This window comes from Phaethon aethereus (genome assembly GCF_964289735.1).
Source record: "Phaethon aethereus genome assembly, chromosome: 15".
Lineage (NCBI taxonomy): Eukaryota > Metazoa > Chordata > Aves > Phaethontiformes > Phaethontidae > Phaethon > Phaethon aethereus.
The window spans coordinates 897,131-912,847 of NC_138591.1; the positions used below are offsets into that span (position 1 = coordinate 897,131).

Genomic DNA, 15,717 nt, shown 5'->3' on the forward strand with positions numbered 1-15,717 from the left:
TCTTATCCATGTTCTGAGCAATTCATTCTTTGTTTTTTTAATTAAAAAAAAAAGTCTTAGATGTTTGTGTCCACTGCAGATTTATTTTAAATGGAATATGTAAGTACCATGTATTACGGTATTTTTAAATAATCTATTTCAGGGGAGGGGGAGATGACAAATATTTAGTCTTAGATTTGCACTGCTGGATTTTTTTAAGTGTAACCTTGACTGGTTATCCTATTGTTTTATTCTGTAAGACTAGTCTTACGAATTAAAGTTTGATAATTAAGTATTTTTGCGTTTGAGTGCTTCAGTGTTCTGTATGTACTTCATAACTTCATGTAACTTCAGTGTTAGGTATCTACTTCCGACCACATGAACAACTGTTACCAAAGGGTTTGTAGTTAGTTGCTTTGTAGAAGGATGGATGCAGGCAGAAATCCATGGGAACCCATGTTCGTCCCATCTGATGCCATCGGTGCCTCTCTCCCAAGGTGGGGATTTGGGAATACCTGCTGCCATATATTGCTTCATGTGAAACAGCTATGAGTTGCAGGACAATTGCTTAGCTCCCTCTCCAAAACCAGCGTTTAATCTTGTTTTGAACTGTAGCCGCCCTTGTGCTGCTGCGGCGCTCGCTGTCGGCTGCGTGTGGGGGCAGCTTGTGGGGCTTGCGGGGGGCCCGGGCCTGGGCGATGGCCCAGCACTGCTGGGCCGAAGGCTGCGTACTGGGCCCGAGGCCGTTCTGTAGTAGTTCAGAGCTCAAAATACGCGGTGAGGAGTGCTCCTAATGCGCACAAAGCCGCCCGTGCTCGTTCGGTTCCCAGCTGCGCCCTAAGCCGCAGGGGCGGTCGGGGGTGGGGGCGTTGGGCCCCACGGGGGTGCAAGCTGAAGGCCGTTCAAAGGGGGGCGGTGGGTAAGGCGCCCAGGACGAGATCTCCACGTCCCCGCAGGACCGGGGGTCGTGTGTGGGGTGCTGTTACGCTTCGCCCCACGTTACCAGCGAGGCGGATTTTTCCCAGGGCGGTGTTGAAGCCGCTGGGCGGGGGACGGGGCCTAAACGCGAGAGCTCCTGTCCCTGTGCCCACGCGAAGGGCTCGGCAGCCGGGGCGCAGGCCCCGGCGCTGCGGGGGCCGGGAGGCCGCGCCCCCGGCCCCGCCCCGGCCCCGCTGACTCACGGCGATAAGCGCGGCCCGGCCCGGCCCGGCCCGGCCCTGCGCGCCGCGGCCCCGGCGTGTGCGGGACATGGGCGGCCCCGCCGCGCCGCTGCGCCCGGGGCTGCTCCGGGGGCGGCTGCTGCTGTTGCCGCTGGTGCTGCTCCCGCTCTCGCCGCCGGCACAGGTACGGCCGCCCCACAGCCCGCGGGCGGCAGCGGGTGCGTGGGAGGGGGACCGCGACAGCGCCCGCGGGTGGCAGCGCGGGTGCTAGCGCTTTGCGGCTGGAAGAGTGCGGGTGCCAGCGCGGCTCCAGCGCGGCTAACTGTGCGTGACTGTGCCCTGCGTGTGAGCGTGCGTGTGTCCTGCGGGTGGGCGCGCGTGGGGGTACCGGCACAAGTGCATACGTGTCCCCTGGGCGTGCCGGCATGGGCAGGAGCCGCGCGTGCTCAGGAGCATGCGAGCGTGCAGGTGCTGTGCTCCGCTCCACCCCACGCGTGTGTGAGCGCCGCGGCCCACAGCTGTGCGGGTGTGAGTGGGTGTGCAGGCAGGCACAGCCCCTGCGTGGGTGTGAGACCGTGGGCGTGAGTGCGTGGGGACGCAGGCAGGGGCGTCCTGCCTGTGACAGCCAGTGAGCGCGAGGCTCGAGCACCCCTGTCGAGAGCGCTTGGGTGCACAGGGTCCGGCGCCCAGAAGAGCATGGTGTGAGGGGCCAAGGGGCCACGATGTGTCTGTGGCGTCGGGGCGGTTGCATGTGGGGGCCCGTGGCCGTACATTAACGGCGTCGGCAGGTGCGTGATTGTGATCCGCGCCGCTCACCCCGGCAGAGGCACCACATGCAGCGCCCAGGGCAGAGGGGATTCTCTGCTCAGGAAAGCATCTCCTGGCTGGGAGAGCCTGGCTGGGGCTGAGGGCCCAGTCCCCTTCCCTGGGAGCCCTCGGCCCCTTCCTGCCCGCTCCTGCCTGCAGAGTTGCTGCCTGGCAGCGTGGAGCCCTCAGGAGCTGGATGGCAGCTTCCGCTGCTGGTGGTGTTTCCAGCAGAGAGGGCAGGCAGCGTGCCGGGGTGGTTTTGGCAGACGGTGGTAGCACTGCTCTGTCTAAGGAAGCAGCAAACGCTGGCACCGTGTTTCAGTCTGTGCCCAGCCATCTCCCCACGGCGCTGTGGTGGCGAGCGCGCCCTGGGCCCCTGGCTGAGCTCCGGCCCCAGCGGCATCGCTGCAGACTGCAGGCTGGTGTGGTGGGAGCCTTGGGACAGCACAGGTCCTGCGGACATGCCACAGCAACAGCGGCCACGCTTCTGGGCTAGGGCTGGCCAGAACGGCTGCTGGGGCAGCTCCCGGGCACCCAGCACTCCCAGTTCTGTCCGTGGTGGTGTGCAGGGAGCGGGCTGGGCAGCCTGGCCTTTGTTCGAGTGCCCTGTCACCGAAAAAACAATAGTTGCAGAAGAGATGGAAGAAACTGTAAAGCATCAGGGGAGGGAAAAGCAGAGCCTGCGAGCACAGAGCCCGCTGTAGCTCCAGCAGCTGGGGGGGTTCGGCGATCTCGCTTCTGTTTCCCTCGTGCAGGTGGTCACACCGCAAGAGCACCGTGCCTGCTGGCCTGGCTTGTCGTCGCAGCCAATCCCTCGCAGCCGGCAGCGAGCCTGCCAGCGTGGCTGCAAGGTGCTGGAAAAGCAGCCCTGGGGAACAGTCGCCCTCCTCTGCCTGCCCCACTGCGTTCTCTGCACAAAGCAAGAGCTGGGAAGCTCGCTCTGACCTCACTTGGAAATTAATCAGAAGAAGGGCAAAAAAGAGAATTGGGTTCAAAGCAGAGGAGTGGCCATGAGGTGTGTTTAGAGAAAGCTCGTGCGTGCTCCAGCAGGAGAACAGGCGGACTGGCACCCATTGGGGCTGCTGTCCGTGCTATTGGAGCTGGAGGAATTTCAGTGACTCAAGGCAGAATGTGGCCCCTGGCCCCACCGTGCCATGGCTGGTCTGTTCCCACCATCAGGTTCTGCTCCGCAGACGGGCACGTGCTCACACGTGGGGCACCGTCTTGGCACAGGCTGTGGGCCGGTCCCTACTCTTCAGTCTGGCTGGGTCCCCAGGCCAGCTCAGGCTCCGGGGGCTGGTACAGAGCAGGTGAGAGGCAGCGAGGGGGTGGCCAGGAGGCCAGGCCCACGGGATGGGTGACCGGGGCAGCAGCTGCACGATCTGCTTCTGCACCGCAGCCAGCGGTGAGCCCAGGCGCTGCTCTGGCTCCCTGGCATCAGGGATGGCCACGCCAGCCCTGCCTCTGCCTGAAGGCGTTTGGGTCCCGGTGCTGTTTGCTGATCCTTGTTTGCTGACGGGGTGAGGCTGGCGTGTGTGCCAGCCTGCGGCGGCTGAGCTGGCGTTTGCTGTACGGACGCTGTACACGGAAGCAGCAGCTCCTCTTTCCAGAGTGAATTTGCAATTACTCACTCAATGTCAGGGTAGCTGAAATCTGTAGCTTTGAAGGCCTGGGCGAGCATTAATTGCATTTCTGGCATGAAAAGTCACCCAACTTGTTTGTTTCTGGAAGGAGCCGGTACTTAGGCTGTTTGTGTCACCTTCAGAAAGGCACTCGGGAGCGGTGGCTGGGAACAGCCGCGCTGCAGCTCATCCCTGCCGGCAGGAACGCTGGCTCCAGGGGAGAGGAGGGGAGAGGCTGCGCCAGCCCCGGGACTGCACCGCTGCTACAGGAGCCAGGGACTGCGGGGTGTGCCGCACACTGCCGGTAGTGCCACTCACTGCGAGTGCAGCTACCTTAGTGCCGGGGCGTAATGCCATGGGTTTATAAAACACAGCATCTCCAAGCTGCCGTCAGCAGATGCCATTCTGTGGGTGTCCTGTGCGGGTGGAGCTGGAGGAACAAGCAGGTTTAATACACTGGGGCAAGGAAATAATTTTCCCTCCCAGACTTGCCTCACTGGGGACCAGAAGGGACCTCTGGGCTCTTCCCTGCAGTCTGCTGCTGTGGCGTGCTGGCTGCGGGGGGGCTGCTGAGCTGCATCAGAGGGTCCGGGCCACGGGGGCTTGTCCCCAAGTCTGGCTCTGCTCTCTCAGGATGGCGTTTCTGTCTGCAGTGCCTCAAAGGCGGGGCTGTGACTGTCCCAGAAACGCTGCTCTTCATATCCACTCTGGATGGAAACCTTCACGCAGTGAGTAAGAGCACAGGGGACATCAAGTGGACCCTGAAGGACGGTGAGTAGCGACCCAGGGGGGTGCTCGCTCGCAGCCTGGCTCCCTGGGCTTGTCGCTAGCCGGGGGTTGGGGATGTACCCCCCAGCTTGGCTCCTGCTGGTCGTGCTCTGGGCCGTCGGTTCCTCCAGCCCCGGGGGACGCTGCCAGCTGCAGCTCCAGCCGCAGGCACAGCCGAGCGCGGAGCAGAGCATCTGGGGGTGCCAGACCCCCGCTGCCGGCGGTGCCTATTCTGGGTCTGAAATGCAAATGGGCTGCAGACTTGGGCATGGCAGCACATGGCAGCGCTCGGTAAACACTGCCACGTTGTCCCGCTCCTGGGGAGAGGCTGCTGACGTCCGCGTTTCACTCTCTTTTTCAGATCCTATTCTGCAGGTGCCGGTTTACATGGCAGAGTGAGTGTCATCCCGCCGCGGGCAGCGTGCCCTTTGCAGGGCAGGCAGCCTGTGGGCTGCGCAGGAGCCTTTCAGAGGTGCACGACTGCCCTCACGAACCGAGAGATTCACAGCAAGAAAGGGGAAACTCAGAGAAATGAACCTCCCAGCCCATGCCATAGCGTTGCCTTAAACCTACCCTTTGTGCTAGCACTTTGTGCATGATGGTGAGGAGTAGCTGCTCCCAGCTGCTGAATTGTAGCCTTTCTACAGACAGATGAGAAGCTCTCAGCACCACCACGCATGAAAGCATGGGAGAAAAATTAAGGAAAATCCACCTGAAAGTGCAGGGGGAAGGCAGGGCAGCCAAGAGCTCCCCTGGGGGGAGCGGGGCACCGAGGCAGCATGGCTGGTAGGCACAGGGCAGCTGTATGGTGTTACGGTGCTGACCCACAGCAGGAGTTCATCTCCTACCAAACCCGGTGCTGGAGGTTTCCAGGAGAGGTCAAGCCCTGTAGTGAATCACCCTGGAGCAAACTGCTGAAGGGGTTTCTTTAGTGCAGCTCCTTGGCATGTGCCCGGGTGGGGGCAGCTCACCCTTCATCCTCCTCTCTCCTTTCCAGACCAGCATTCCTTCCAGATCCCAATGATGGCAGCCTGTACATCCTGGGAGGAAAAAACAAAGAAGGCTTGATGGTCAGTGGGGCTGCGGAGCCGCGTGCATCCCGCCTGCCCACACCCTGGGGGTTCACTGGGCTGGGGGACCGGGCAGACCTGCTGGGCAGGGTGAGCCCGGGGCCTTCAATCACTCCAGCTTGACCTTGGCACCTGGAAGACGTCAACTGAGTGGGTGTGGGACAAATACAGCCGGGGCCCTTTCCTTCCCCGCCACACCATCCTGCTTTGGGGTTGAGCAGCGAAGGCAGGCGAGGAGGAGGGGGCTGTCCCGGGGGACCTCTCCTTCCCACCCTGCTTGTGCAGGCAGGAAGGCTTCTGCTCGGGGAGGCATTTCTCTGGCCCCGCATCCACGCTGCTGTCTGCGTTGCAGAAGCTCCCGTTCACCATCCCAGAGCTGGTCCAGTCCTCGCCGTGCCGCAGCTCAGACGGCGTGCTCTACACCGGTACGCAGCGCCCGGCCTCTCCACTGGACCCGGGGCCAGGGAGGAGGGGAGGTGGAGCGGGGACCTCCCCGGAACATGTCAGTAGAGGGGAGGGACAGGGTGAAGCCTGGTGGGTGGCTCTCGCGGGTGAACAGCGGGGCTATGGAGACTTACAGAAAACGTGTTTTCATTCTCAGGGAAGAAGCAGGATACCTGGTTCATCGTGGACCCCAAGTCAGGAGAGAAGCAGACGACTCTCTCGACAGAAGCCTGGGATGGTCTGTGCCCATCAAGTCCCCTCCTCTACATCGGCCGCACCCGTAAGCCAGACCTGCTCCCCGCTCATCCGTCTAGGCCCAAGAACGGGTGCTGGGTGATGACCTCATGCGCTGCTCTCATCCCCAGAGTATGTCATCACCATGTATGACACCAAGTCACGGGAGCTGCGCTGGAACGCTACCTTCTCCGACTACTCGGCACCGCTCTGCGAGGAGTCCTACCACTACAGTGAGTGGCTGCCATGCACACGGGAGCTATGGGAGCCACAGGAGCCATCTCCCCCGGTGCCCTGCTGACAGCTGTACCCTGGCTGCATGGGGACCCTGCGGCGATGCTGCCATGGCCGGCAGGTCTCGGCTGTGCCGATTGCTGGGGAAAACGGCTGCTGCGCTGGCTGCAGCTCCCGTGGGAGCAGAGCAGCAGGCAACAGCCCACGGCCGGTGGCAGGACTGAGAAGGGGCAGAGGGGAGCAAAGCCCCACGGCCAGCACCGCTGCATCGCCCCCTCCTTCTGGCTCTGCCCTAGAAATGGCACACTTTGCCTCGAGCGGGGACGGGCTGGTGGTGACGCTGGACAAGGAGAGCGGGGAGGTCCTGTGGGCGCAAAACTATGGCTCTCCCGTGGTCGGCATCTACGTGTGGCACCAGGACAGCCTGCGCCGCATCCCCCACCTCAACCTGGCCATGGAGACCCTGCGCTACCTGACCTTCCACTCGCAGGACATCCACCTCCTCAAGTGGAGCTACCAGTCCATGAAGGACTTCACTGCCACTAAGACCGAGCTGCTGTACGTGGTTCCTGTGCTGTGGCAACTGCTGGCATTTATGTTGTTGCCTGTGCTTGGCTGCCCTGATCTGTGACGGATGGAAGGCTGATGCTTGTCCCTGCCTTGCAGGCCAGCCCTTTACGTGGGGAAGTACGCGGCCAGCTTCTACGCCTTGACCTCCCTGGTCCATGGCAGCGTGGCTCTGGTGGTGAGTCTCCCCGCTGGCCCCTTTCAGGGGGAGCCGTGGCGGGTGCACGTCCCGGCTGCATGGTGCTCCACGAGCTGTCGGACCCCCAGCCGCAGGGCATCACACTGGCCAGGATCGACGGCCCCACCACAGATGACGTGACCACGAGAGAGTCGGGGGAGTGTGAAATCACGCCCAGCACCGACGTCAAGTACCCGCAGGGCAGCATCACTTCACTCCACAACCAGTGGCTCCTAATAGGTGCGGACCTGCAAGGGGCATGGGCTTTCCCTCCGTCCTCACTCCTGGAGGGTGCCCCAGGGAGGGGCAGCCCAAGCTGCCCATGTGTTTCGGGGTGGCAGTGTGACCTACTCTGCGCAGTGGAGTCCCCTAAATGGGACTTAGGTTGTCGCTCGCCCTTGGGGATGGGGGTTGCAGCCCATCCTTGTCCCTTCCCCAGGAGGGGCCATTGGCACTGGGGCTGGGCAGGGGCCCTTTGAAGCGGGGCTTACAATTACCTGTGCTGGGGGGTGTGCTGTGCGGGGTGGGGTGCCATTGGACACCGAGCCCTGCGGCAGAGGCTGGGTTAATTAGCCTGCTCCATGATTGCTATCGTGGCTGTGATGGCAGGAGAGGCCACACTGCATTGGTGTGGTTGGAGATCAGGGTAGTGTCTCAGGGTCATGGCAGGGCAGGCACAGAGGAGCAGGGTCAGGCTCCCCACCGTGTGCTGAGAGCAGGGCACCATGCCCTCTGCCCTCCCCAATGGCTGCTGCAGGTCCCCCTCTCTGGGGACGGAGCCGGCAGGGTGTAGCTGTGATGCTTTTGGTGCTTCCCATCAGAAGCAACACCCCTTCTCCAGGAGACACCCTGGCTGGCGAGCCCACAGCGGCGCTGGGGAGATAACCAGACTGAAGCTTTGACCGGAGACCAGCTGACAGTTGTCTCTGTTCTCCCACCGCAGGGCACCATGAGCTGCCTCCTGTGGTTCACACCACAATGCTACGAGCCTTCCCAGAGAACCTGAGGAAGACAACGGAAACCATCATCCCCAGGGCTCCTGCTGCCAGGGCTGTGTTCGACGATGTGAGTGGCAGAGCTCTGCTGGGTCCCAGCTCTGCCCTGGGGGGAACCTTGGGCAGTGCTGGGTTGCCGAACGGTCTGGGCCGTCTGGGGCTGGGCAGTGGGTCCCCAGCGTGGGGTAGCACAAGGAGGGGGGCCTGCAAACAGGGTGGTAGTGGGGAGGGGGTCCCAAACCTGAGTGCCTGGTGGTCCATCCCTCTGGTGTCACCCACTCTGGGCGTGTGTTGCAGTTTCTGGCCCCGAGCGGCCCGGAGGAGCCGGCTGTCCACAGCGAGGGGCAGCTCCAGCCGGACCCTGCACCGAGGGAGCAGGTGGAGGTCTACCCTGAGGCTGGCAGCTGGGACCTGGTGATGGCTGGCGTCGGCACGGCCTTGCTGGGCGGGGGAGTCCTCTTCCTCCTTTTCATGGTGAGTGGTGGCCGCTGAAAGAGCCCTTTGCCTGCTACGCAAACACCACTTCTGAAGGGCTGGGGATTTGCTTTTTTCTGGTCCTTGTGGCACAAGCAGCAGCGCCATCGCTGCAATGAGCTGTGCAGCTCCCACACTGTCTCGTACGCCCTCGCGGTAATGAGCCGAGGTGGAGAGCGGCTTGCTGCTGGCTGGGCAGGGGACAGGCAGCACACACACGCTGCCTGTGCCAAGCCCTGACGATGCCCCGCCTCTGCTCTGGGCGCAAGAGCTGAGTGCTGCCATGGTTTGTGTTCCAGAAACTGCAGAAGCAGCATGCGGTGCAGCAGCAGCAGCTGGAGAAGCAGATTCAGCTCCTGCAGCAGCAGCAGGAGATGCTGCTCCCGGGCCAGGTCTCTGGGGAGGGCATCCCTGCAGAGCCGGGCCTGAGCCGGGGAAATGCATCGCAGCTCTCGCAGAGCTCCAGCCCCTTGACCCGCCTGAAGGACCTGGCTAATGGGATGGTCAGCCCGGATTCGGCTGTCCCCGCAGCTGCTGAGGGTGCGTGCAGGGAATGGGCAAGGCGCGAGGGGTGCTCTGGCTGTAGGCGTTGTCACCCAAAGGAAGAGCAGAGATGCCCCACAGATGAGAGGGCTGCAGCCCAGCTGAGATGGGAGGAGATGCAGGACCTGTTCCTGGATAAACATGGGCTAGAAAAGCAATTGCAAGAACAAGGCTGAAGAAACAGCCAGGTGCTAAAAAGAACAGCATGTCCTTCGTATAGGACTAAGGCTTATAGGCTGAAGGATGGCTGTCTTCCTCTGCAGATGCAGAACCAGATGTGATTGTAGTTGGGAAAGTTTCTTTTAACCCCAAGGACGTGCTGGGCCACGGAGCTGGAGGAACCTTTGTCTTCAGGTGGGTGGCACGCATAGTGCCTGCCCTCACTCCACTCTCATTCTCCTGGGAGCCGCAAGGATGGTGCCGAGGCAGCTCCTTCCCTGGGTGGTGACTGGTGGTTCAGGGGCTTTTGTTAATGTGTTGCCACTCTCCCCTTCTCATGAAACCCATGTGGGGAGCTGGGCTCGTGGCCTTCGGCAACCAGGTACGCAGGGCAGGTCTCCCCCTTGCACCACCGCCCTCTCCTCCCCTTCCTCTCCTGCCTGCGCCAGGCTGTCGGGCAGCTGGGCTGTGCCTGCTGCAGGCACCCCTCGGCAGGTCTAGTCCCTCGTAAGGTTCCCCTGGGTCTGGCTGAGCCCCTTTCCCCAGCACTAAACACACCAAAAAGCGAGGGAGGTTATATTCCTACAAAAAGGGGAACCTGAGCCCCCGGTTTCCAGCTCGCTGCAGAGGTTTCTGCCTGTCCATGGCTGTGACAAGTCTGTGGGAGCCACTCCGAGGTGGCCCATGCTGACAGCCCTGAGGGGCGAGTTTCCAGCATCGGCTGGAGCCTGGCGGGGCTGTACATCTGCAACATTGGACTCTGCACGGTCGCTGCCATAGTCTCTCCATGCAGGGGACAGTTTGATGGCCGGAATGTGGCCGTGAAGCGCCTCCTGCCCGAGTGTTTCCATCTCGTGGACCGGGAGGTCCAGCTGCTCCGGGAGTCGGATGAGCACCCCCATGTCGTCCGCTACTTCTGCACCGAGAAGGACAAGCAGTTCCACTACATCGCCATCGAGCTCTGCTCTGCCACGCTGCAGGAGGTGAGCCCGCAGCCCTCTCCCTGCCCGGTCCTGGTGGCACGGGGCCGGCTGCACGTGGCTGCTGCTGTGGGGCTGTGGATCCATCCTGGATGTCCCTATCCCCATGTTTGCAGGCCGGGCCCCAGGGGTTTCGTCTGTGCCGTTAGGGAGGCCCTGCAGTGCTCCCGTGGGAGCAGGGTGCTGTGTGTGCCCGAGGGCAGCAGCTCCTGGGTTCGGAGCCCTCTTTGGGGTTGCTAGCTGGCCTCAGGCATACAGCCCTGCTGCAAACCCGCTTCCCAGCAGTCAGAGGGAGCAGCGGTCAGCTCGGGCATGGGCAGGCGGTGAGATGCTTTGGAGAGGCAGAACAGCCAGCCCTGCTCCTGCATCAGCCAAGCCCCAGCCCTTCTCCTGCCGATTTGCCCTTCGGGAGGGACCAGGGCAGCTCTGAGCCTCGGCGACAGTAAGGGCAGTTCTTCACATGCTGGGAAGAGACTCGGCATGGGGGAGGAGAAGCATCCTTTCACGCTCTGTAAAGGAGTGTTGCTGAAGCTGTGGAGGTCCGAGGACACAAGCGAGGGCAGTTTGCTGCAGAGGGAATAGATGCCAACTGGTAGACCTGGAAAGAGCAAGCCTCGGGCACAAATGGCCTCCACATGGGCTTGTGTCCTTCTACCTCAGTCAGCCTAGCGAGAAGTCTGACTCCTGGCAAGCCTTGCCATGGTTGTCCCAGGAAATCAGCCCTCAGTTCATCTTTTTCTACCTCTGTGTGTTCCAGTACGTAGAAAGCCCCAGCTTTGACCGTCGCAGCCTGGACCCGGTGTCTCTGCTGCGTCAGACCATGTCCGGGCTGGCCCACCTCCACTCCCTCAGCATTGGTAAGAGGGCAGCACCCCGCTGCCACGCGTGCCCGGCCGAGCAGACCTGGTCCTGTCCTCAGCCGAGGCTGTGGGCTTCGGGCAGCAGTTGGCGGGGGCGGCAGCATGTGGGGCAGCCAGCAGAGCCCTGTTCTGGTGGCAGCACCAGCCCTGCTTCAGCCCGGCCGCTGCATTGGCAGGTGACACTGCCTACTCTTTTCCAGTCCATCGTGACCTGAAGCCCTGTAACATACTCATCTCTGTCCCAAATCGCCACGGGCAGATCCGAGCCGTCATCTCCGACTTTGGCCTCTGCAAGAAGCTTCAGGGGGGACGACAGAGCTTCAGCCTCCGCTCCGGCATCCCTGGCACTGAGGGCTGGATCGCGCCCGAGGTGCTGCAGGAGGCCCCGAAGGAGAACCCTGTCAGTGAGCCGCGGACGCCTCCCCTCGCCTCGGGTGCTCCTTGAGCCCTTCGTGGCAGAGTGCCCCGTGCTGGCGGCGGCCTCGCGGTGTGCTGCCAAAATGCGCAATTGAGACAAAAGCTCTGAGAGCCCAAGCCAGCCCACATGCAGAGCACCAGTGCTCCTTGCCGGGACCACCCTAGTCAGCAGCTGGCCCTGCTCTCCTGCCCTGGCAGGGACAGTGCCCGGCTATGTTCCGCACAGGGCGCTTGATCTTGCTACAGTCCTTGGAAATCCGGGGCGGGGAGGTCGGAGGGGGCCGTGGCTCACTGCGAAGGTTACGCTTCCACTTGTTTGTTTAGCCCAGGGAATCCTGTTCCTGCTGGAAGGCGGTTGCTGTACTGGTCCCTGGCAGAGCATGTACTGGTGCTGGCAGCGTGCTCCTCATAACCTCGTACTGGGGTCAGTTGCACAGCTGGGAGAGACACCAGCAGCCCTGGCGCGTCCGTCTGGGCATGAAGTCCTGAATATTGTCTGTGCTTCTGAAAACCTCTTCCCTGATAAGGGCCAGACATGATGGGTGCTTCACTGGCTCCAGAGAGCGGGGCAGGCAGGAGCCCTGCTGTGATGCGTTTTTCCAGCAGCTCTGTAGGACGAAAACAAACATTCACATAAAAGAATGGAAAAGCGGGGAGGCAAAAGCGTTCCTCGCCCTTTGCTGTGAGGGTCACATCTCCCCTTCATGTTTTGCAGACATGCGCAGTGGACATCTTTTCAGCTGGCTGCATCTTCTACTATGTGGTATCAGGAGGGCAGCACCCGTTTGGGGACAGCTTGCGGCGACAGGCCAACATCTTGTCGGGCTCTTATCAGCTGAGCTGCCTGCAGGACGAAGCTCATGGTGAGACCCTTCCCTGAAGGCACGTCCCTGCCAGGTAGCCTGAGCCAAGGGGCGCAGCTCCCAGTCCTTCTTGGAGGAGTTAGTTGTCCATTGTGTTGTTTCGCTTACCAGACAAGCTTGTTGCGCGAGAGCTGATTGCGGCAATGATCAGCCCTGAGCCCCAGCGCCGACCCTCGGCCCCCATGGTCCTTGTGCATCCCTTTTTTTGGAGTCAAGAGAAGCAGCTGCAGTTCTTCCAGGTGAGCGCATGCTGTAGGTGTGCTCCTGAGAAATAAGTGCTGGAAACAGCCATATCTAGGTCAATGTCCTCATTTTGAGCTACTTGAGCAAGAGATGGAGGGGGTCCCTGGGTTTGGGGTCAGGGCCAACTTGTCTCCGTCCCTGGCTCTGTTCCCTGCTGTTGGACGGGGCAAGGGCAGCCCCATACCTGCCCCATTCCTGCTCTTGGGCACGCAGGATGTCAGCGATCGCATCGAGAAGGAGCCTGCCGAGGGGCCCATCGTCTCGGCCCTGGAGACAGGGGGACGGTCGGTGGTGAGGACCAACTGGAGGATGCACATCTCCCTCCCGCTGCAGACAGGTGAGCGCGCAGGGGCCAGCCTTGCCACTGCAGCCTGAGCCTGCTGCCGTGTTTTGCGCAGAATCGAGCAGGGAAAGGGGCTCCCGGTCGGTGCCCTTTACAGGGCAGGAGGCACCTGCTCATGCCCAGGAGCTGAAAACCAGGGCAAGTAAACATGCCAGCCCTTCCTTGGGAGGGCAGGGCAGAGCAGTGCCCCGGTGCACTGCTGGGGCTCGGGGCAGCACTGGCAACCGTGGGGGGCTGCAGCAGGCCCGTGCTCCTCGCCTCGGCTGCGTCCCACCTCACTCAGTGTCTCTCTCGCTCTCCCAGACCTGAGGAAGTTCCGCACCTACAAGGGGGCTTCAGTGCGTGACCTCCTGCGGGCCATGAGGAACAAGGTATGGCCGCCCCAGCTCCCCCGCCGCTCCCCACTCACACACACCCCCCCACTCACCTCACTCTCTCTCCTGCAGAAGCATCACTACCATGAGCTGCCGGCTGACGTCCAGGCAGCCCTGGGCTCCGTCCCCGACAGCTTTGTGCAGTACTTCACCTCCCGCTTCCCCCGGCTGCTGCTGCACACGCACGGGGCCATGAGGGTCTGTGCCCACGAGCGGCTTTTCCACTCCTACTACTGCCAGGGTCCGGGCAGTGACGGCGAGTGAGCGGGGATGCACACCGGGATAGCACCCACAGTGTGAGGCTGCTCCTCCCTGCCCATAGGCAGCAGCTGGGACCAGGCCTGGGGGCTCTCCGGCATCCTTCTGCCCCTCCCTACAGTGAGGTGGGGTCCCGGGACTGGCTGGACACCCAGTGTGCGTAGGGGCTATGGGGAGCGCAGTCCAAAGCTGTGAGCATAGCATGGCACTGGTCTCACCTGGGGTCTCCTGAGCCAAGGAGGGACCCTCTGGGCACCTGCCTTTTCAAATGCTCAGGGTCAGGCTCAGCAGCCTGAAGGCATTTATGTCAGAGAGAGCAGAAAAATCCCTGCAGTGCACATGGTGTTTGAGAAGAAAGAAAAGGCTTGTCGGGTTTTCCTCAGGGCAGCCAGTAGAACGATGCAGCCAGGCTGGTGCCTAGTCCCAGCATGGCGTTCACCAGGGATCGGCATGTTTTGTCCTCCCGTGCCAGGTGCCTGGGGAAGCGGCTCTTTGAGCACATGTCCAGCAGATAGCTGCGACCAGGACTGACGCACTGGTCTTGACACTGGAGGTGATGCTTCAGCCCAGCTGAGGCACAGCGGGTCAGCTTTTAGCAGCCACCCCAGGACTTGGACCAGCTACTTGCATCGGGGCTGCTGAGGGCAAGGTGCCCCCAGCCCCAGAGGGAGGCATGTGCCTCCAGCACAATCCCAATAATGAAGTTGTTAATCTCAGCTGGGCTGAGAAAAAGATTTTCTCCCTTTTTGTTGCCAGCAGCCTCTAATTTATGCCAGGCCAGAGCCCCCGTCTCAGTCCTGGGCCCAGGAGCCCCAAGCAGTTTGCGTAGCAGAGCAGCTGCTCAGGAGCAGTCGCCTGGGGACACAAAGGCAGGGAAACCCCTTCTCCCCAGGGATTCCTTCCTTCTGAACACACGCCTGTGCCCGCAGCTCCCACAGCCTTTCCTGCTACCCCAAGGCAGGTTTCCTATGGGTGTTCCTCTGTTTTGCGGGATCCCCGTGGGCATGTACCTCATACAAGCCAGCCTGCGAGTGCAGCAGCCGCTGGGTCCGTGAGCAGCCTGGGAAGCAACGTGGCAGCTGGAGCCCCTTGGCAAGGCTTCCTCTCTGCAACAGCAATAATTTTGTACAGTCCGATTAGTGTGTGTGCTGGGTGGGGGATTTTGTTACACAGGTAATGAGGGGTTTGTACCTGGTTTATTTTCAGAACACTGTATGGCCTAGAGCATTTTATACAAAATGTTGTAAAAAGAATAAAAACTAAAAAGCTTGTCCCACTTAAAAGTGAACTGGCCTGAGAGCAGCAGTAGGTGCCGACAGTCAGCAACAGTGGGAGAAAACTCAGCATAGCTTACTGGGCTCCTGCTAAAGTCTACTACAGTAGATGACTTTTCCTAATTATATAGTTGCATTTTTGAGCATCTTTCATGTAGTAAATAGAGCCAATCAACTAGGAAATGGGAAAGTAGGGCTCTCAACCTACAGGTACTGGTTAGAGCACATCTATGATACCAGCAAGGTCTCCTCTCCTGCAGCACAGCTGGGGAGGTCAGCACCAACAGCAGTGGCTCTGGTTCCCCAGCACTGGGGCAGTAACAACTCGCTCACCTTTCTTTGCTTCTGACAAGCACCTCCTAAAACAACTTCACCCTCTCCCCACCTCCTATCACAACCTGCTGCTGTTTCCCTATTTCTCTGTGTTAAGAGGTGGAGCTGAGTGAGGAACAAGTCCAGGGCTTGGTTCAGCCGGGGACTGTTAGCAAGAGCAATCAAGCAGACAGCATGAGCTCCTGACAAGGCTTGGTGGGGAAGCCAGAAGCAAGGTGCTGCTCCCTCCTTCACAGCAAGCCAAAGGGAACCATGACAAGCTGGAGACTGCAGCAAACAATCTTTAATCAAGTTATGCAATATACAAAAGTTTAGGTTTCATGTAGATTAATTTCAGTATTAAAAGGCCGAACGCTCAGTCTCGCTCTGGGCACGTTAAATATCTTACCTGAACTTCTAGAAGAGGAAACAAAAGCCTAGAGCATCGGTACAGACATGTACAAATAACTTACATGATAATTCTGCCGTCCCTGTGCTTTGTTCTCTCAAAAGGCGGCCCAGGAGCCTCAAACAAGAGACTTTTTTTTTTGAGTCAGGC

General features: G+C 60.8%; 1 protein-coding gene across 1 annotated transcript; it reads left to right on the top strand.

Moving 5' to 3' along the window:
* Window positions 1–1,227: 1,227 nt before the first annotated feature.
* Window positions 1,228–13,578, top strand: ERN2 (endoplasmic reticulum to nucleus signaling 2; the record flags this gene model as incomplete). The annotated part of the gene is made up of 22 exons (XM_082006729.1): window positions 1,228–1,323; window positions 4,222–4,339; window positions 4,698–4,731; window positions 5,334–5,406; window positions 5,759–5,831; window positions 6,008–6,130; window positions 6,216–6,317; window positions 6,615–6,876; window positions 6,985–7,063; window positions 7,153–7,303; window positions 8,007–8,128; window positions 8,356–8,532; window positions 8,832–9,072; window positions 9,339–9,429; window positions 10,028–10,217; window positions 10,972–11,071; window positions 11,275–11,474; window positions 12,207–12,354; window positions 12,466–12,593; window positions 12,811–12,934; window positions 13,244–13,311; window positions 13,387–13,578. 22 exons carry the CDS (start codon window positions 1,228–1,230, stop codon window positions 13,576–13,578), a joined length of 2,892 nt encoding a protein of 963 aa, XP_081862855.1.
* Between the last annotated feature and the right edge of the window lie 2,139 nt (window positions 13,579–15,717).